Raw genomic sequence first — 23107 nt, 5'->3', positions numbered from 1 at the left:
GTGTTTCTCTCCAGTGAGCCCATTGGCAGAAACCTAAAAAATAAAACAAACAAACAAACAAAAAACAAAAACTATGCATACCTCATTTATTGCAATTCACTTTACTGTGCTTTGCAGTTTTTTTTTGTTTTTGTTTTTTTTTAACAAATTGAAGATTTGCTGCAACCCTGTGTTGAGCAAGACTTTCAGTGGCAGTTTTCCAACAGTATGTGCTCACTTTGCGTCTTTGTGTCACATTTTGGTAATTCTTGGAGTACTTTGAACTTTTTCATTATTAGGTCTGTCAAGGCGATCTGGGATAAGTGATCTTTGACATTACTTTGTAACTATGATTGCTGTGGAGCACCATGAACTGTGCCCACATATGATAGCGAATTTTACTGATAAATATTGTGTGTTCTGACTGCTCCACTGACCAGCCATTTGTCTCTCTCCCTTTCCACAGGCCTCCTTAGTCTCTAGGATACAATAATATTGTAATCAGGCCTTTTAACAACTCTATAATTGCCTCTAAGTGCTCAAGTAAGAGGAAAAGTTGCATGTCTCTCATTTAAAATGAAAAGCTAGAAATGATCGAGCTTAATGAGGAAGGCATGTCAAAAGCTGAGACAGGCTGAAAGCTAGGCCTCTTGTTTCCAGGAGAGCAGAAAGTGAATGCAAAGGAAAAGTTCTTGAAGGAATTAAAAGTACTACTCCAGTGAGCACACAAATGACAAGCAAAACTGCCTTACTGTTGATATGGAGAAAATTTTAGTGGTCTGAATAGAATATCAAACCAGCCACAGCACTCTCTTAAGGTGAACCCTAATCCAGAGCAAGGCCTTTCCTCGCTTCAGTTCTACGAAAGCTGAGAGAGGTGAGGAAACTTCAGAAGAGAAGTTCGAAGCTGGCAGAGGTTGGTTCATGAAGTTTAAGGACAGAAGCCTTCTCTGTAACACCAAAGTGCAAGATGAAGGAGGTAGTGCTCAGACAGAAGCAGCAAATCACCTAGAAGATTCAGCTAAGACAAGTGATGAACAGGACTACACTAAAAACAGATGTTTTCAGGGTAGATGGAACATCTATTGGAAGAAGATGCCACACAGGACTTTCATACAGAGAAGTCAATGCCTCATGTCAAAGCTTCAAAGGACAGACTTTCTTGTGAAAGTCTAATGTAGCTGATGACTGTCGGCAACCACCTTATTCTCTAGGGTGTGCAAAGTATGCACCAGCTTATTTACCACTAAAAATCTTAGGGCTCTAAAGAATTATGCTAAATCTATTTTGCCCGTGTTCTGTAAGTGCAACAAAGTCTGGATGATTGCATAACTACTGATAATATGATCTACTAAATATTTTAAGCCCACTCCTGCAAACACAATATCCATCCTGTAACCCATGAATCAAGGAATCATTTTAACTTTCAAGCCTTATTATTTAAGAAATACATTTCATAAGGCTATAACACTATAGATAATGATCCCTCTGATGGATTGAAAACCTCCTGGGAAGGAATCACCATTCTAGATCCCATGAAAACATTTGTGATTCGTGGGAGTAGGTAGAAATATAAACACTAACAGAAATTTGGAAGATGATGATTCCAACCCTCATATATGAGAGGTTTAAGACTTCAGTGGAAGAAGTAACTGCAGATGTAATAGAAACAGCATGAGAACTAGAATTAGAAGTGGTGCATGGTGGGGGAGGGGGAGTGTGGTACCAGCAGGTGACATAATAGTTATATCACTAGACTCTCATATGGCCAACCATAGTTCGAGTCCTGGACCCAGAGGCTTGAAACTCACAGTGGGCATATGTATGTGTATGTGCCCAAAATCCCAAGATGAAAATGGAGGAGAAGAGACTGTAGTATCGCCATCACCCCTGGGGGTGATTTAGCGCCTTCTGTCTCTCTGGTGAACACGTGTGCTCTATAGCAAAAACTTCTCTGAAGAAAAAAGAAAGGAGTGGAGCCTGAAGATGTGACTGAATTGATGCAAACTTAGGATGAAACGTTAATGGGTAAGAACTTGCTTTTTACAAACATGAACATAGTTTCTTGAGATGGAATCTAATCATGAAGGTGCTGTAAACATTACTGGGAGAACAGGAAAGAACCTGTAATACTACACAAACTTAGTTGATAAAAGAGTGGCAGCATTTGAGGATAGAGTAGTTTTTGACAGAAGTTCTACTGTGGATGGAATGCTATCACAAAGTGCTGCATAGTACAGAAAAATCTTTCCTGAAAGGAAAATCCAATCAACATGGTAAACTTCATTGTTGAATTTTAAGAAACTGCCACAGTTACCCCATACCCTGATCAGACAGGCCTCATCAATAGCCAGAGAAGACTCTCCACTAACAAAATGATTATGACTCATAGAAGGTTAAGGTAACTATTAGCAACAAAGGTTTTTTGTTTGTTATAGTTTTGCAACCTGTGCTTATCAGAGAGAGAATGGGGAGACAGAAAGAGGGAAAGTGAGAAATCATTCCCTGGGGGGATGGCCATATCACAATCCTATCTCCATTTTCCTCTCAGGATTTTAGACATGTATGCACATGTGTCCACCATGTTTTTCAAGCTGCAGGGTATGGAACTCAAATTGCAAAGTCGATCATGTGGGATCTAGCTGCCTTAATTACCACCTACCATACCACCAGACGGCTCAGGAATAAAATATTTTTAAATTAACGTATTTTTTTTTCAGATATAATGTTAATACACACTTATATAGTACAATATAACTTTTATATACATTGGGAAACCAAAAAATTCATGCGACTTGCCTTTATTGTGATAGTCACTTTATGGTGGTGGTTTAGAACTAGAACCCGCAATATCTCCAAAGTCTGCTGGTAGAATTGAATTTCTGTTTTTCCAAAGTCAACTTTATAGAATACAGTATATCGAAAGAAGTCTGTTTCTGTCTTCCTTTATTTTCTCCCTTCTTCATAGGTGGCTATTAAAAAAATTGCTTTAACTTTTCATTGTTTTGCTTTACATAAGCAACTATGTATTCCATTCCTATCTGCTCCCTTAGATAAATAAAAAAATGTACTACACACCTTTTTCTTAACTGTTTTTATTTTTTTAAAATGACTATTTTTAAAAATATTTATTTTAGACAGAGGGAAACAGGCAGCCCTAACAGGGTTTTGTCATTTTCCGATTCCCCCCACAAGCCTTCGAGTCAGTCATGATCACAGGGTGGGAACGTGCCACGCATGCATCAGGTTGACCCTGGATCTTTCATGTGGTTCCAGCATGGTAGAGCAGTATCCTACCACCTGTGCCTACCTTTTATTAAAACATAGAAATACATCCTATGGAGATCATTCCATACTAGTATACAGAGAATAGTGATTTTTTTTTCCTTTTAACCACAACATACATAGTACACCAATGTGTGGTGGGTACACTATGTGGCTGCCAATCACCATTACTCTACACTCCACATTTTCAAACCATCTATGTGGGAAGAGCAGTATTTTTTTCTTTCCAATCTGTCACAAACCAACACTTTAATAAAATGCAATGAAAATTAATTACTAGAGAAATGAAAAAAAACCCACAAAGATATACAAAATACAAGCTAATAGTCTTTACTACTATATTTAGACATAAATTTGCATTTCAATAAGAAACTGAGTTACCGTTATAATCGTGGGATATTACTAGTTTCTCACCTGTCTTAGCCAATGAGAAGATTTTAGAGCTTAAGTCATGCCTTTCCTAGATGGCATAGGTTCAGATGTGTGAAGCAATCCTGCAAGGTGCCACTGTCGCTTTCATCTAATCTAGTGTTCAAGGCTCCTGGTGGAATGCCATACTTATTCTGATTAAACTGGGACTCCACTATAATTCAAGAGTAAGGTATTGTAATGCAAGTAAGTCATATCATTGAATGCCACTTCAGAAAAATTCCAAAGTGCTTCTTAGAGACACATTCTAAATGAAACGAGAAAACAGTGGGTCCAAAAATTTCACTATGTGAAGTACTTGGCAGAAGCATTTTCTGGAAGGATAAATTAGAGTATTTGAGTTGAAACTGTGTTTGCTGACACTATGTTTCATTTGGGGTGACTTCTGATGGGAAGAGACAGAGTTGCAGCCACCCAAGGTATTTCTAGTGTTTACAATCATCATTGTAGGATGTTAAAAGTAGATTTTAAGCTATAAATATAATCTTTTTTAAAAATTCTACAATCTATGTAAAAGAGTCTAAATTTACATAGAAGAATGGGGAAAGTACTTTATATGCAAAGATTCCTTCAAAATGATACTTGTGAAGGAAACTTAACTCCAAATTAAATACAACCAGATTCTTTAATGTCACCAAAACATCTGTTTAAGAATTTAATTACTTTCAAAGTATTCTACCTTTCTTGTGATGAAGGGTTTTTAGGATTTTTATCTTTTTAACAATGAAACTTCATTGCCACTATGAATCTTTTGAGAACATCAAGTACTAAGAATAGTGATAGCTGCATATTTGCTAGCATGAAACTGATAAAATAAGACTCTCATTAATTGATTAGTTCATTTTTAATTAGTTACTACCACAATTAAAGGGAAATCTAACTTGCTCGACAGGCTTTTATGAGATCAGACTTTCATATACACCTGATGAAAATCAGTCACAGAATAGGAGACTACTTATGCTTTATAAGGGCTCAAGGCCTTTACACAAATATTTTTCAAATGAGTACCCCTTCCATGAAATTAGTAATCTCAAATCAAAAGAAAGGCAAGGAAAATTAACACTGAAATATTTAAGGAGAGGAAATCATGAATGAGATGAACTGTGGTCAATCTTAAGTTCTCTAAAACTTGAGAAATTCTCCTCCCTGTGTATTGAGTAAGAAAAGGAGAATCACACCTTTTCTTTGAAGCTGTCCAGGATAATTCATCAAAATTAATTCCCCTCCCTCCTTTTTTTCCCTATACTCCCATATTTTCTGCCCACATTTTGCTTTTATTTATGTATTTTTTTACCATAGCATTACATATAATATATTTTTAATGATGATCATTTATTTAATCTACTTTTTTATTTTGGGTGACAAGGTCTTAAGGAGAAAGGGGCATTATCTCAATTATCTTAAATTCCTCACACCGCATGAAAGATAGGGCCTTACAGGAAACAGAGATTCACCAAGAGTTACGCCACCAGGTTTATAACATGTTACTCTGTTACTTTAATAAAAGTCTTATTCACTTATTTTATTTGTCCTTACCTTTCCAATAAGACTAACACTTAGAGCAATTAAAATCTATTTGTTCTCTACTCCCCACCTACACACATGGAGGTGGTAATTGAGCATTTACTTGACTAAAAGCAATCACTTACATTTTTTCTCCATATAATTACATAAACTAATTTATAAGCTAAGCCTTATATCTATAGGTAGGAGGTAAAGTCTATGATGAAATTTAAGGGAAACAACCCTTACCTCTAGCTCTATACAGTCACGTGTCACATATGTGACAGTGGTCTCCTCTGGGTAAAACGACAGCCAGCTGCAGTGGCACAGCAGTAATGCAATGCTCTGGGATGCTGAGGCCACATGGGAAAGCCTGGGTTTGCAACCTAAGGCCTCCCTGTGCGGGCTATGTGGTGTGTGTGCCCATGATCTGGGAGGCTGAGGTTGAGAGCAGGATCACAATGTGAGGACCCTGTTGGTGGTGCCTGTCCCTCTGTCTCTTTCTCTCTGTCTTCCTTTCATGAAAAACGTACCTAAAAAATAAGCTTAAAAAAATAATATAATACGGCTGAAAAATTCCTATCAGCTAGTGACACTGTAGTCTTTGGAATATCAGTGCTAAACTAATTTATTATAAGAAAATATTTTCTTATAAATTTAGTGTACCTAGTGTTTATAAGGTCTACAGCAGTGTAAGATAATGTCTCAGGCCTTCACATTCACTCATTACTCACTCATGGACTCACCCTGTGCAACTTCCAGTCCTGTAAGCTCTATTCATGGTTAGTTTCCTACACAGGTGTACCATTTTAAAAAAATCTTTTTGCTGTATATTTTCTGGATTTAGACATGTTTAGATATACAAATATCACTGTGTTGCAACTGTTTATGGCATTCAGTACAGTAACAGGCTGTACAGGTTTGTAGCCTAGGAGCAATACTCTATACCATACAGCGTAGGTGCGTAGTAGGTTATACCATCTAGGTTTGTGTAACTACTTTCTGTGATGTTCAAGCTATGACAAAATCACCCAACAACACATTTCCCAGATGATAACCCTGCTGTTGACACATGTCTGTACTTACTGTACTTCAATTAAAATTAAAAAAAATTCCAAGTAAACAAACAAATTGGGAAGTATTCTTTGAATACGGGAGATGTTTTCAAAAAGAATTTTCATCTATGTATATAACTTATCTGAGCACTAAATTTCTATTGCAAAATGAAGATAATTCTGCCTCACAGAAATATTACGAAAATGAATGGGAGCTTGTATATAATGTGCCTAGCACTGGGTCTAGGACAGAGACATCTTGCAGAACACTCCCTTCTCCCTAGCTTTTTGGAGGATGATTAAAAGAAAAGTGATTATTTCAGAGGGGCCACACTGTTTAGTGAATGCCCCCCTACCCTATCTTGTTCTTTAAAATAAGAAGACATTTCCTTCTGGAAGTCTTCTCAAACTAACATAGCATCATACCAAATTGCGAGGCCCCAACAAATAGCACACCCCATACATAAGGTCAATATGTAAAGTGTTTGGTATGATAATATCAAGCATTAGTACTTAGGCTCATGTTATATTTGTATTTCATTTTGTTAGTAATTTAAATTATCAGTTCATATGCATCATAGTTATAATGTATGTTCACATGCTTTATCTATTACATTGTAAACTCTGGGAGAAGCATAACTTTGTTAGCTTCATAGCATTTGTTCAGAAGCATATTCCATAAGCACTCAATAATTAAACTTCTGAATAATGTCAAAGGGATTTTTATATCTATTTATATGAAAAACAATACATGCAAATATCATTGCCCTAAATGCTTCGTACAACAGATAGAGCATAAATAAATGGATGAAATAAATATCAATTCAGTAATATAATCAGTTGGTTTTTTTTTTTTAAAAAGTTTTAAAAAAGTTTATCCATTTATTTCTTCCATGAGAAAGAGCTGTGCACAGACAAAAAACAGAACCAAAAGCAAACAGGCACCTCCAACAAAGTCTTTCTACCCAGCACAATCCACTGTTAGCCTCAGCTAGCCAAGATCACAGGGAGACCTATCAAAATGAACATGGGACCTTCCTGTGTGTCCCAGTGTCTCAGAACATCGTGTTACTGCTATGCCACCATGCTGGCCAGTCAGCTATTATATTTTTTTGAGTCTATATATTACAAACTTTTCATTAGAAAGAAAAATAAGGAAATAAAAACTTGTGGAAAGCCTGTCAACTCATTCTGCAAGCTTCCAGTGCAGTGCGTAAATAAAAAATGATTTATTTGCATTTACCTGTTTTTTAGTAGAGCTGTGAGGCTCTCAGAGTTGAGTTGCTGCATTAAGGCTTCTCTTAATGTAGGAAGCATGGACAGCACTGTAATACAAACAGAAAATAAAGAAAGATCACAAGTAATATGATTGCTCTCACCAAGAAATACACATTGTGTTGGGCAATATGACGGGGCTAGCAACTAGCAAGAGTTGGGAGAAAAGGTTCTGGAATAGAGAATTGAAATCATTATTATTATCAGTAATAAAAATTATTATCTATCAAGAAATTATTTATCAGCTTATGTTGAATGAACAAAATTATATATACACTATGATCACAGCAATATAAAGAAGCATACATGGAAGGAAAAATGGAGAGAATTATTCCCAGATGCTAACAGCTGTGGTCTTAGGGCTATGGATTATGGAAAATTATTTTGCTCTCTCTTCTAACTTTTCAAAATTTTTATAATAAATGTTTACTTTAAGTATAATGAAAATAATCAGAAAACATTTTTATTTTAAGTAATAATTTTTATTACATATTTTATTTCTAATTTTAGAAAAAGTTATTAAATACTAAAAAAAATAAACATTTATTATAACCTAAACAAAAATGCATCAGACTAGGAATTAAGAGTTGCTATATTTCAATTCTGGTTTTGCCAATGGCTATTGCTTGCCTGTTACTCCTAGGAATAATATGAAGGTAGCATGAGAAATAGTACTCTATGGAAAAAAGATTATATATAATTTTTAAGCTATTTATGGCTTTATGCATACTATAAAAAACGCTGGAGCAATGCATACATTTAAATTTAAAAAGAATTTCATGCTAAGTAAGTAACAATAACAAATTAAAAACATATCAAAATATCACAAACACCACATCCTAAAAGGGAAAACTTTAGAGTGTGATTATGACTTCTTGACAAGGCAAGACATACTAATTACCAGTCTTTCTATACAAATTCAGGTTTTAGTCTACTCAACATTTAACTCAATGCTGTACTCTGTAGCTTTATCATATTTCCTTAAGACGTATATTTAAGTCACATAAATGAACAGCCTAGAGCTAATGTAGAAGCTGGCTTATCTCAGTGTACTTGGTGTATAAAGGAACTGCAAAAATTAATGAGAAATGAAATTAAAGTACAAGTTTATTTTAGTACAAAAAATTTAGAAACCTATGCATTGGCATTTCATAATGCCATGTGAGTGTATGTCCCAAATGTGGATGTAATTGAAAAATGGAAGAAAAGAGATTGTGGTGTGACCATGCCCCATGGAAGGTGCTTTCTTTCTCTCTCTAATGAGTGTACATACCCTCTGACAATAAAAAAAAAAATCGTGGTATAAACAGCATGATTTGAGAGGAGTCTCTAAATAATTCTCCTGACAGATAAGAGCTTATATTACATTCCACTTCAGCCTATTCAACCGTACAGTCTGTTCTCTTCTAGCCATCTGTATTAACACCAAACAAATACGTTTCTGTATTTAGATGAATACGTCATCATTCACGTCTTACTTTAGCCATCTAATCTCTATGCTAGATATTCCCAGTCCAATCAGAAATTCTAAAATAATCCCTCACTGGCCTTAAATGCATGTGACTCTGAGCAAGTTACTTACCCTCTCCAAGCCTCAGTTTCCTCACTGGTAAATTGAGGGAAATACAGGCTTTACTTTACAGAGATCTTGTAAGGATTAACTGAGATGTATAAGACATTTAGAACAGTGCTTCTTTGCATGTGGAAATGCTCAGTGTTAACACTTACTATTATTTTAAAGCTTATTTATTCATCTTTCCATGACCAAGAAAGAGAAACACAGCACTCCTAAAAGGTTCTTCACACTAGGATCCACTCACAGCCTCAGCCAGCCCTTACATGGGTATGGTATACCTAGCATTCCTCAGGAGGGTCTCCAGACATGAACCTAGAACCTTCTCGTGTGGGTCAGCCTTGCAAGGCATTAAGTTATCCTGTTGTGCTGCCCCTGGTCCCCATAACTCTTACCATGAGACAGAAATGGATGTATGTTCTGCCTGCTTGAGAATATGCTATTACTCTTTGATCTAAACCACAGACTTTATTATTGTAGTCTAAAATTAAGCCAGTATTTCTAAAAGTCATATCATAACTGCTTATTCATAACAACATTGCTCAACTTGAATTCCCCATCCTTAGTCATACATCTCGCTTCCAAGCAAGCTTGGGTAATTTTGTGTCTGTATACCTAAATTTGAATGCATTACAATTTATTTATCCCACACTAGCACTTAAATGAAAACTTCACTTGTGGCATCAGCTATGTGTCCAAGCATCATGTTGTGTGTAAATTTAACAAGCATCCTTTCTCAGTTGTTAGTAACATCATGAAAATGATAAAGTCAAAGAGTAGGACACAGAAGCATTTCAGTATATACTGCCTTTCAGGATAGTGTCAACTTCTTGGGTAAGAAAATTAGTTGTTATCTATCCAAATGTGCTCATTTTTCTTGTATATCCACCTTATCCAAAAGGATAGGAATTCAATCAAACTACTTATAGTGGCATTATCAATACATACCAGAAAGCTAATATGCAGTTTTTTAGTGAACCTGCAGTTTGGCTCCTAATGATCATCATATTTTATTGTAATTGTGTATGGCTATTTGTTCATCTGAGGGTTGACAGTCATGGAAATGCGTGACCCACATCTTTTGCAGGAGGTATATAGTTAACTGTCAGCCTCAGATGCCAGCTCTCTGGATCCACTACCATGTCTGCATTGCTCCCAGCTGGTGGCAGAGCTTCGTCTCATTCAACCAGACACCTATGGCTTGCACACTCCCTACTGGCCTGCTAACTTTCCTAGAACTATGCTGTAGTCTAAGACTTTTCTTATCTAATCTTCCTTCCTACCTTCTACTACTTCTTTCACAGATATATTGTGGTCTAAAAGCTTTCCTTGCACACTTCTGCTCTTCTTCCCCTTTTATTCTTCACAGAAATTTCCCCCAACAGATCTTACGCACATCTAATCTCATCTTAGCATCTGCTTCCTGGAGGACAAGAACCATAACAAGGCCCATTTCAAACTGAGATGTATTTTGAGATCCTCGCAGCTATCTTTTCCCAATGTCTGAAAATCTGAGTCATCATCATAAATGAACCATTTCTAGTCTCTAAAAATTCATTGAAATATCATTGGCAGTACCACTACTTTGAATGCTGAATGTCAATTTTTAAAAATAATTTTTAAAAAGCTATCATTCGGGTCAGCAGGTGGCTTTCCCACATGGCCGACCGCAGTTCGAGTCCTGGACCTGGTGACTCACTTTCTCACTTTCCCTCTCTCTCTGGTGAGCACATGTGCCCATTAGCAAATTAAAAAATAATAATAATGATAAATAAAATTGAATAAGTAATTCTAAAAAAGTTATCATTTATTGAGTATTTATTATATACCAAACATTTTATATGTATTATCTCATCACAGTCTCATAAAAACGTTTATGAAGTGGATTTTGGATGCTTATCACATAGAAAAAAACTGAGACTTAGATTGGCTCAAAGGTGCACAGATAACGCAGTCAAATTGGGAAGCGGATGAGATCTGCCTCACCCCAGAACTGTGCTCTTACTCACTATGCCTTATCAGAGTTGCCATTATACATAATATTTATGATTACTATTTGCTTTATAGAATGAATGATTGCCCAGTAGTAACTTGGATGTGCCTCTTAATCATTTTGATCTCAGCCTCAAGTTAAACGAGGCAAGTAAACTAATAATAAAGTCCTTTCAACTCTGAAATAAAATTCCTCTTTTAAAGTTGAACAAGGGGGCTCGCCAGTGGTGTGACGGTTGAAATAGTAGATCCCACATGGCTGACTGTGCAGTTTGTCTTGGACCTGGTGGCTTGAAACACACGCTGGGCATATAAGCGTGTATGCCTGGAATCCAGAAAGGAGGGAGAAATGGGGAAGTAATTGTGGCGTGATCATCCCTTATGGGTGGGGGGAAGGTGCTTTTTCATTTTCTCTCCCTCTCTCTGTCTCTCTCTGATGAGCACACATGCCCTCTGCCAAGTTAACAAAGAAACTGAACAAAGAGGATCCACTTTAAAAAATTATTTCAAAATTACAAACCTTGAAAGATATGTTAGAAAAAAAGATTAAGCATTAAGCAATAAAAAGCAAGAAACAGGTTTGACAAGGATATGAGGACTAATTCTTAAGGAGTTATGCCAATTAGAATACAATGACACCTTTTCTTTAAATAGGAGCAGGTGAATTTTGCTATGGCATTCTCCCAGTAGGTCTCTAGTTTGAAGGTTAAGTTACTGGACTGTTAGAAAAGTCGTGACATGTTTTCTATGTTTTTCTATGCGAAAATGCATCATGACTTTTCCAACAACCCACTAAAACCATTAAACACCGACAGGGTGTATACTGCTGTGGGAGACCGACAGCTCTATATTGACTACTGTGTACTAAACAAGCTATGACTGTGCCATGGCCCATAAGGCCTAATGGGATCAGGCCCAATTCTGCAGCCTTGTCTCCGATCACACTCTAAGTGCTCATTCTGCTCTGGTTTCATGGCTTTTTGCTTGTCCCATCCTTGTTCCCACCTCTGGTATCTTGCATGGCTCCCTCCATCAAATCACTTTGGTTCTTCTCAAACGTCACCTTCTCAAAGAAGCCTGACCCTCCTGACTGCTCTGTCTTAAAGTGCATTCCCACCCCTTTCACAGCTTTATTGTCCTTATAGCAGCTATTACTGCCCAAAGTTATTTATTTGCTGTTTATCATTTTTTTCTCTCATTAGAATATAAACTCCAAAGGTTAGGGATTTTATTATTATTATTATTTTTCCAAATTGTTATCTCCTGCTTTCCCAGTGCTGGGCACCAAATATTTCCTGAAAAAATAATGTAAATGAAAAAGTATTTATATTGATTTATATTATTAAAATTCATAATAAAATGAGGTAATTCAGCTAAGTAATACAAATACTTGCTAGATTTATTACTTTTTCTCTGCCTTTTCCTCTAAATTTGATCCTTGAGGTATACAAATTAATACAAATGATCAAACAACTGTATAAATATTTCTCTTTGTCTTACCTGTCATGTTGCAAGTCCTTTGGTTACTTTCAAAATGATATTGTCGTCGTGCCTGGGCAATATATTCTGCAGCTTCTCTTTCTTGTATTTCTCTGATTTTCTTTTGTCCATATTTTCCCAGGATATAGACTCCTAAAATCATTTAAAAACAAAAACAAAACAAACTAGTATGGTAATTAAAATGCAAAAAAACCCAAACAATATTTTTAACCTCCTTTACTCAGTTACAAGGCTTATATGAGTGAAGGGCAAAAAAATTACAATTTTGGGGTCATTCTGTAGCCTAGTGGTTAAGGGAGCTGTATCGGTTTGAATCTCAAACTTGAAAAACATGCTAGACACACATGTGGGCATGCCTCAAATCCAGACAAGATGCAGAAATGTGGAAGATGCGACTGCAGCAGGACCAGGCCCCATGGTGGGGGGGGGCTGTTTTCTCTGTTTCTCTTTCTTTGGGGAATACACATATCCTCTGGCAATTAAAAGAAAAATTACAACTTCTTAAAAACTTAAACTAAAGAACTGTGAAAGACTAATCTCTTTAAAGAAGGTTGGTGGTAGTGTGGTGGTTAAGAAAGCTGGATTGCAGGGAACCAGCAGTTAGCGTAATGGCTATGTCGCTGGACTCCCACGTAGTCGACCGCGGTTCGCGTCCCGGACCCGGTGGCTTAAAACTCACGCCGGGCGCGTGTGCGTGCGTGCCCATGATCTCGAGAGGAGAATGGAGGAGAAGGGATTGCGGCGTGACCATCCCCCCTGGGGGGTGATTTCTCGCTTTCTGTCTCTATGTCTCTCTCTGTCTGTCTGGCGAGCGCACGCGCCCTATAGCAAAAATCTCTCTCTCAAAAAAAACAAAAAAAAAGAAGAAAGCTGGATTGCACATGGCTGGCTGTGGGCCAGTCCCAGACCAGGCAGCCTGAAAAACACATTGGGTGTGTCTGCATGTGTGCCCCAAAATCCTAAAATGAGAATGAAAGAGAAGGTATTGCGGCATGGCTATGCTCCTGGGGGATGCTTTCTCATTTTCTCTTTCTGACTCTCTCCAGGAATGCACCATCCTGTAGCAAATTAAAAAAAAGAAAAAAACTAGACTAATTAAAGAAAAGGAGAAGATTAACATTATAACAGCTAATGACAGAAGAAATGATGGACACATAAGGACTAGATCTGAAGAAGCAGAAAGGATTAAATCTAAAAAGTTGGGCAGTGCTCTTAATAGTGAACTGGAGATATTCTAAATGTCCAGCAACAGGAAATTGTTTACATACATTATGGTCTAGCCATGTAATGGAATCCTATGCAGGAATTAAAAACCACACTGCTTAATAGTTAATGACTCAAGGAAATACCCATGTAATATTCTTAGATAATAAGATCCCAGAAATTTTTTTGTTTTTTTAATGAAAATAGATACCAAAAAAAGGGATGGATTTTTCATTTATTTTTTTTTTTTTTTTTTTTTTTTTTTTTTTTTTTTTAGTTTCTGCAATAGGGCATGTGTGCTCATGAGTAAGAGAGAGAGAGAGAGAGAAAGTGAAAAATTACCCCTCCCAGGGCGAGGGTGGGGGGCTCCACATGCAATCCCTCCTCCTTCATTCTCCTCTTAGGATTTTGGCATACATGCCCAGTGTATTTTTCAAGCTGCTGAGTTCAGGACTCAAACTGTGACACTGGCCATGTGGGATCCAGTCATCTTAATCTCTATACTACTTGCTGGCCTAGGGTTTTTAATTTCTAATATATAAGAAACATTGCTGAATTAGTAAGATAACATAGATGATTTTTCCTTCTCTTTGCTTCTCTATAGTTTCCATAATTTTTTCCTTTCTTTCCTTTAATCAGCAGAGGGTGTATGTGTTCACCAAAGACAGAGAACTAGACAAAGGAGGAAGACGGTAGCCCCAGTGGGGCATGGTCACGCTACAATACTTTCTCCTCCATTTCTCTATCCTGTTAAAAGTTTGGGCATGCCTGCCCTATTTCTCAATCCTTTGGTGCCAGGATTTGAACCATGACCATGGTCAGCAAGGTGGGATCTAGCTCCCTTATCCACTAGGCTATGGGAGCCCTCTGTATTTTTTCTAATAAACAAAAAATACTAAAAATAAATAAATAAACAAATAAATAAATTTTAAAAAGAAGAATGAAAGAAAGCTACATAGGGACCAGCAGTTAGCGTAATGGCTATGTTGCTGGACTCCCACGTAGTCGACCACGGTTCGCGTCCTGGACCTGGTGGCTTAAACTCACGCTGGCCACGTGTGTGTGTGTGTCCAAGATCCCAAGAGGAGAATGGAGGAGAAGGGATTACAGCGTGGCCATCTCCCCTGGGGGGTGATTTCTCGCTTTCTATCTCTCTGTCTCTCTCTGTCTGTCTGGCGAGCACACGTACCCTATAGCAAAAACTTCTCAAAAAAAAAAAAAAAAGAAAGAAAGAAAGCTAGCTACATAGTTAGGTCAACATCTATTTATCCTTCCATGTATTTTTTTTTTTTTAAAGCTTACTTTCTGAGAAAAGGAGAGAAAAATGAACCTTAGAGCCTCTAAAAACTAGGAACTTAATTGGAAAAGGCCTGGAAAGAGGGCATAAGAATTCCTAAATCACAATACCATGGGGTGTCACATAGCTTGCAATGGGATATATTCAGCACAAACAGTAATGATATAAACATGTACATAGTGGTCTACACCTGAAGACAGCCAGTTGTCTTAACTAGGACTGTGAACTGTACAGTGTAGTTAGTGAATGTTTTGATCAAAAGCCACATTCCCAGGCTTAAGCATTTCAACTTTTATTTCTGACCAGCACCAAATATTTGGTTAATCACCATATATCATAAGTGTATTTTCATAGATTAAATTAGTGGTGTTCAAGCTACTGGATTGGCTAAAACAGTCTGGGAATAGTCATATGAATAAGAATATAAGAACCTAGCAAGTCCTTCACTCTTAGAAATATGTGATCCTTGGTTCCTCATCTGGAGGATTCTCAGTCAAGTGAAGAAACCAGATGGCTAGCAGAATCCTACAGCTACAATACTGTTGTATTTACTTCACCTAAATACATGGTCCTGTGGTAGCACCAAAAAGAAGACAGAACAGTGGGACTTTAGTGAGCTTATAAAATAGGCTGTGTTACTATTTCAACACTGCTTGCTAAAAGACGTTTTTGCACATAGTTTCATTATAACCTGACAGCAAGGCTCTGAATAACTAATCTTCACCTACTTCCAACTGTCTAAGGCCCCCAATATCTCCAGAAAGAACCTAAGAATTGTGCATGACCTAAATAGCTGGTTTTGGTCTGTCTGTCAAAGGATGGAAGGGAGCAGCCCTCTAGGAAGTACTGAGCAAACACATATCCTGAGTTATTTTCACTAATACAGGTGTTGTAGGTGAACTGATATTATATGTTCTTAAAAATCATAGTTCAGTTAAAGGGTATGTGCTAAAAGCAATTAGAAATAAAATATGTGGTTGCTATCTTGCACTGCTGTTGCTGACTGTATGCAAATAAATGTATTATACTCATGTTTAGAGAATAAAAGTATGTGTGAGTGGCATTATGGCTACTTGCCCTGTAATACAACTTAAAAAAACTGATGATAGTGCCATAATACCAGCAAAATGAAGAAGTCGGTGTAGCCATGGTGGCACAGTGGTAACACAACTCTCTTCAACACTGGAAGCCATATGAGCTTTGGGGTTTAGTTCCTAGGTTGACCTGTGCATGGTGCATGTGTCTGCATGTGCCTGTGACCCTGGCTATCTGGGAAAGGCCTTGGGTGGATCACGGCTGATAACCTGTTGAGAATGTTTATCTCTATATCTCTGTGTATTAAGAATTGTGCATGACCTAAATAGCTGGTTTTGGTCTGTCTGTCAAAGGATGGAAGGGAGCAGCCCTCTAGGAAGTACTGAGCAAACACATATCCTGAGTTATTTTCACTAATACAGGTGTTGTAGGTGAACTGATATTATATGTTCTTAAAAATCATAGTTCAGTTAAAGGGTATGTGCTAAAAGCAATTAGAAATAAAATATGTGGTTGCTATCTTGCACTGCTGTTGCTGACTGTATGCAAATAAATGTATTATACTCATGTTTAGAGAATAAAAGTATGTGTGAGTGGCATTATGGCTACTTGCCCTGTAATACAACTTAAAAAAACTGATGATAGTGCCATAATACCAGCAAAATGAAGAAGTCGGTGTAGCCATGGTGGCACAGTGGTAACACAACTCTCTTCAACACTGGAAGCCATATGAGCTTTGGGGTTTAGTTCCTAGGTTGACCTGTGCATGGTGCATGTGTCTGCATGTGCCTGTGACCCTGGCTATCTGGGAAAGGCCTTGGGTGGATCACGGCTGATAACCTGTTGAGAATGTTTATCTCTATATCTCTGTGTATTTGCCATGAAAGAAACTTGAAAAAAAAAAAAATGAAGAAATTGACTTTTATTTCGCAGAATAACTCCTTGACAGGCAACCCTTGACATAACAACTAATTCTGAATAAACTGTATCTTATTTGTATCACAGATTATGGACAGTTAACCATAAAATTATTACTTCTCAAATTACATTATAAAATGAAGCACTGAAATGACTCCATTTGCATAGCCAAAATTTTTTTCTGGGATAATAGTAAGTTTGTTTATATATGTGTTTTCCTAGGAAGAAGGTCAGTGGACCTTCTCTCATCAGATTCTCAAAAAATGTTAATAAAAAAAAAATTTAGGAACTATTTAATAAGTGTATATTTATCTAAAGCTAAAAAAGAACTGTTACAGATTGAATTGTGATACCTGCAAAAGTCATCTATTGATAGCCTAGTACCTCAGAATGTGGCGGTATTTAGAGATAGGTACTCTACAGAGATAATCAAGTTAAAGTGAGGTCATATGGGAAGGTCCTAACCCAATATGACTGACTGACATCCTTATAGATGAGAACATCTGGACACAGAAACGTATACTGACACACATCTGCATACGCACATAAAGAGGCAAGATGCTACCAAGACACAGGCAACGGCTGCCTATAAGCCAAGGAGCGATGCCTGGAACGTTATCCCTTACACCCCGCAGGAGGAATGGACCCTGCTCACACTGCGATCTTGGACTTTGAACTTTCAGAACTGTGATATCAATTTCTATGGCTTATGCCATCCAGTTTGTGACACTTTGTGATAGCAGTCCTCACAAATTCACGGAAGTAAGCTAAAATCATACAACCTGTTGCTTTTCTTAACAATGAAGTGAGTTCCTACCCCAAATTCGTAAAGCCTGATTTTGTCAGATTTGTCTTTCCAGGAATAAAAGAATGGGGCAGAGAATTCGCTAGCTAAAATATGAAACAGGATAACTATGCACTTGACTGGCAGTCTGAATTCTGGCCTGAAGACAGGAGATACTGATGGCTCTGATATCAACTAATGAGCTGACTTTTGAGAAAGTCCTTTTCTTTCTCTGAATCTAAATTTCATTCTCTAAAATGTAAAAGACTGGAATTATATAAGCTTTACTTTTGCTTTGTAGCTATGGTTTTATTTATGAATAATGAAAACATTTACTATAAATACCTTAAAAAATAATGTAAAATGTTTCTGAGGGTTCCCTTCAGAACACTGTGGCAAAACAAAATATCTTTTAGTTTTTCCAAATTCAATTATTTTAAAGTCCTATCTTAGATTTTTCTTTCTGGATAGAAATCCTTGCAATGTAATTATCTCATTAGGCTAAAAATTTCAGCTAGAGTTGGAAAATAACACTGTTCCCATTCTAACAGATCAAAATCTGCTACTCTGATTCTATTTTTGAAATATTTTCTAAATCTTGCTACCTTTTAACAACCCATTACCATGGTTGTTATTTAGAGCCTGAATATTAGTAATGCTCTTAAGCTGTTTAGGTAGCTCCCTAACTCTTCTGTTTGTAGTCTTACACCCTTCTAATAATGAATTATATGCAAGGCATATAATTTGCATATAAGTTTATATGCAAAGCAATTTTCTAAACATAAATCTGACTACATAATTTTTATGTTTAGAATTTTTCAGCATCTTGCCATCACTTCTTAATATGGATTACGTGTTCCATTTACATCCAAATTACTTGGTGGATGTATTACAAATGTAGCCATTGAGGACATTCCTTAACAACATTCCAAAATGTTTTATATTATGGTCTGTCTCCAATACCTAAAACTCCTGAGTGATACTCAGTTGGAACTGAATAAATCTTTGCTGAATGAGTTAAGAATTCTTGAACTGACTTTAAATCTAGTGAGTCGGAATCTGGGAAATAAGGTTTTAGGTTTGTATTAAGCTCCTTAAGTGACTTTTATCCATACTGAGTTTGAGAAACATGATCCAAAGGATAATGTCCAACTTGCGTAGAACAGCTTAATAAGGAAAGCCTTCATAATGTGTGTACTACAGCTACTTCTCCAAACTCGTCTTTTGTCATTTCTCATTTGCTAAGCAATCATGAAATACACTTTGATTCAAAAGTAATCTCTGAATCTGTTAATGGCCCCTGTTTTTGCTGTGCCCCATCTCTTTTTCTAGCTTTACAACTTAACTCAAGCGAAAGTTCCTCCTTTCTGAAGCTTTGCCAGACATCAACAAATGTGTCTATTGTCTCCACTCCCACAGCACCCTGTCCTATTTTGGTACTATACTATTATCACACTCCTTCTGTTTATCTCCATTTCTGCTTTCTGGACTGCACCCTGCATTCCTCTTTCCTCTAAGTCAGGAATTGTGCCTTATTCCTTTCTATACCCAGATCCCTGTACAGTGAGGGTAGGCACTTACTCTCATTCAAATGTTTGTCGATGACAGAATGAATAAATGAAAAATGTGAAGAGGCCAGAGATGTCAGGATTTAAGATATAACTCATAAGTCAATGTTCTGTGCTTTTTAGAAATCAGCAACCCAATAAACGTGAATCCAGTTGCTCTCCATGGTGTAACACTTCCTTTAGTGCAAAAGTTCTCAAAATGTGTCCTGGATACCACTAAGGGGTTTTCAAGACTCTTTCAGAGGATCTGTGAGGTCAAAACTGTTACTTTTGTAATAATACTAAAATATTATTTGCCTTTTTCATATTCATTCTCATTAGTGTACAGTGGAATACCCTAAAGGTGACATGAATATGTGTTATCATGATTGATTCCAAAAACAGATAAAGAAATCCAGTTTTCTTCCTACCAAACATTAAAAATATTTGCAAAATGTAAAAAAAAAAAAAAGAAAAAAAAAAAAAAAAAAAGCCACTCTTATTATTTTGAAAATGTTATTATATTAATATTGAGTGGGTTTATTACTATTATTTTAAAATGAATAAGTATTTCTAGAATTTCTTGGTTTTAATTTCAAATATGATAACTATTAATAGAGACAAAATTTAGAAAGTTCTTTAGGGTTTTTTTGTTTTGTTTTGCCATAGGGAGGAGATAAAGACAGAGAAAGAGAAAGTGAGAAATCACCCCTCAGTGGGAATGGCTATACCACAATCCCTTCTCCTCCAGTCTCCTGTTAGGATTTTGGACATGCATGCACATACACTCAGCATGATTTTCAAGCCACTAGGTCTGGAATTCAAATGACAGACTGCCAAGTGGGAGTCCTGGACCTTAACCATGATGCCACCTGCTAGCCCCAAGGGTCCTTAATTTTTAAGAGTACAAAGAAGACTTCAGGGACCATCGCTATATCGCTGGACTCCCATGTAGTTGACCACAGTTTGAGTCCTAGACCTGGTGGCTTAAACTCATGCCAGGCATATATATATATATATATATATATATATATAAAGGAGACTTCAGATCAAAAACTTTAAAAGCCACTGCTCCAGTCTTTCCACAAAATGGTCAAATTGTGCAAAGTGGTGTAAAGCAGGTATTCATTCAAAATTTAGGAAAATAGAAATTCTTACTTAAAAAGGTGTGCCACTCAGCTTTATTTAGTTTCTCCCTGCCCCCACCAAGCACTGAATGGCCACACTTCTTTGGGCAGGCATGTTGATTACTATCCAGCTTTCAAGCCTGTCAAAATATGCCCCTTCTTCCACGAAGGTCTTCCTTATAACTGCAAATGCTATTTACCAGTTTGGTCTATACAGCATTTGCTTTGTCTTTCTTATGGTTTTATATTTTAATTATTTTTCTAGTTGTTTTACTTCCCATTGAACAGTAAAGTCCAGGTAGGCACAATAGTTCAGTGTGGAAAAAGAATGTACTTTGGAGTCTAATATATCTGGGTTTGAATTTCAGCTTCCCTGTTACTAACTCTGAGACCCTAAGCAATTTTCTCAAAATCTTAGGGCTCTAGTTGCCACATTTTTGATACTGCTCTGATGTCATCCCCAGTGGAGAAAGAATTTAGCACAATGCTCAATACAGTAGGTATACAAAAAATGGTGGCTATTGCTATTTAAAAAAATCTATAAATTGTTTAAATCTCCAATCATATTATTTCAGTACTACAGACACTTCATAAATATTTCTCAGATTAAATGATATCTACTGTGCCTCCATTTCCCTGAAGCGGATAGAACATGAGGCTCAAACGAATGGCAATCAGGATTGGATGGTGGTGTAGAGGTAAAAGGTGACATTTTTCAAGGCTAACCCACATAGGAAGGTTCTAAGTTTGCATTAGGAAATCTCCCTGAGTATGCTAGGCACATGCATGCCTACAATCTGGGCTGGCTAAGGTTAAGGGAGAATTGCAGAGCTGGGACTCTGTTGGGAATGCTGTCTGTCTGACTCATGAAAGAAATAAAGAAAAAACTTTAAAAAAGAAATGCCAATCAGAGTCACCAAACTCTAATCTTTTTCTTCATAGCTCTTAATTTTGCTTAAATCAGTAACTATCTCTTAGGTATAATCTTTTTGCTTTTCCTGTTATTATATCAAATCTACCATTAGGTTGCTCCATAAACCTGAAGACAGATGCTATTCCTTCTGAGGGTACCAACAAGATAGCATTCTTTTGGTAGAGAAAAAATTATTTGTATTTACATTTTTTTCACTGCATATATATATATATGTATCTTTAGCTTTTGCAACAAAAGCCAGTAGTCCTAGTTTAATTTAAATATACCTTAGTGAAAATACATTTTATTTAGAAAGAATTCCTCAAGATATGTGATCAAAGTTAACATATACTTATTATTGATTTGTGATAGACCTCAGAGACACTCAGAATACTCTCCTGGCCTAATCAACAAGAATCTTGTCAGAAACGTTCGAGTATCAATAAATCTAAATTACTGACGCTAAGGGTATTGTTGATCTCAAACTTTCTGGGTATAACAGGATACAGTCTAATGGTAAAAGTAAGCTAGCAAATTCTTTGAGAAACTTCTACTCTTGACTTTTAAGTACTTCTGTAACCAAAATGTGCAGCTGGTGATAGGAACGTTTCTCAAAAACTTGAGTTCCACAAATTCTCTTTTCAAGTTCTAGATTTCTTTCTCCTATAATTTGCAAGGTTTTTAATTGTCTTATTCAAATTCTTGACTATTATGACAGGAGAGTCGTGTGAGAAAAAAGTCTCAAGATTTTGATCTCCTTTATTTCTAAATCTCCTCTCAGCTTGTGCAACTCAGTTATTTCAGCTAGATGGGCAATGATCCCAGCCTTGAAGTTGCCTGGGAAGATCACACAACACCCCACAGCATTTTTCTCATGGCAGAAACACATCTAATATATTGGCTTGTTTTTCCTTGCCTAGTCTGTATCTTCCAGTCCTTCATACAATTATGCTATTTTCAAAAATTCAAATGAACTGTAAACACTATCTGACGGGTTGCCTTTAAGTAAAGTCTCCTAAACTATTATGAAACTCCTGAGATGGGTGAAAGCCAAAGTCCCTAGACTGTCACGCAGACATGAAGACTTTCACGGGAAAGCAACAGAAGACCATTTTAGAAACATGTGCCTTGAAACAAAAACTCCTGGTGGGTTCTCCCAAGGTCCGTAAGGAAAAATAAGGGGGGGGGGGCGAGGAACAGAGTTGAGAGCAGTAATAGGGCAAAGGACACAGACACATTTTCTAATTGTAGAGAGCGAATTTTGGAGGTTGCATCCCTTCTCATCCGATGGTTGAACAAATCCCCTCTACAAATCCCAGACTTGGATCGCCCAGCCTCCTCCCTATTTTAGAAGCAAATCACTTCTCTCCCAATGCCCCTTTGCAAGCATGTTGTCACCCACCTCCGAGGACCGTGCCCAGGAAGATGCATTTCTTTTTGTGACGTTTCAGAAAATTCCACATAGATCTCAGCATCTTCAGGCCCTGGAGTGTGTGCTGCGTAGGGGTGAGAAGCTGGTTCACCGGGACACTGATTCGTCGTCACCGGGCCCGGAAGACCCGACAGGAACGCCGACGTCCTGCTTGATGCTCACCAGAAATCACAAACGCGACTTTCGGTGAACACTGTCACCGGAGCGGGAAGGGGGCGTGGACTACAGCAGAGCAACTGAGGTTTCCTGCGCGGCCACGG

The 23107-nt window shown here is 37.1% G+C and overlaps 1 protein-coding gene across 3 annotated transcripts in view; it reads right to left on the bottom strand.

Annotated features, from left to right (window-relative positions):
• The window catches only part of PEX3 (peroxisomal biogenesis factor 3), a 55111-nt gene that overhangs the window by 30108 nt on the left and 1896 nt on the right, over positions 1-23107 (bottom strand). For 2 of the 3 annotated variants that reach the window (XM_006161909.3, XM_027765689.1), the window contains exons 1-3: positions 22818-23080; positions 12592-12723; positions 7495-7576 (exon numbers count right to left, since the gene is read on the bottom strand). In XM_006161909.3, the coding sequence (XP_006161971.1) occupies positions 7495-7576; positions 12592-12723; positions 22818-22890 (287 nt within the window). In that variant the 5' untranslated portion in view covers positions 22891-23080. Of the gene's footprint in view, positions 1-7494; positions 7577-12591; positions 12724-22817; positions 23081-23107 lie in introns of those variants that run through there. The other variant, XM_014593016.2, reaches the window with a different exon arrangement.

This window comes from Tupaia chinensis, unplaced genomic scaffold (genome assembly GCF_000334495.1).
Source record: "Tupaia chinensis unplaced genomic scaffold, TupChi_1.0 Scaffold139457_1, whole genome shotgun sequence".
Lineage (NCBI taxonomy): Eukaryota > Metazoa > Chordata > Mammalia > Scandentia > Tupaiidae > Tupaia > Tupaia belangeri.
This window is presented reverse-complemented; position numbering and strand designations above follow the sequence as displayed.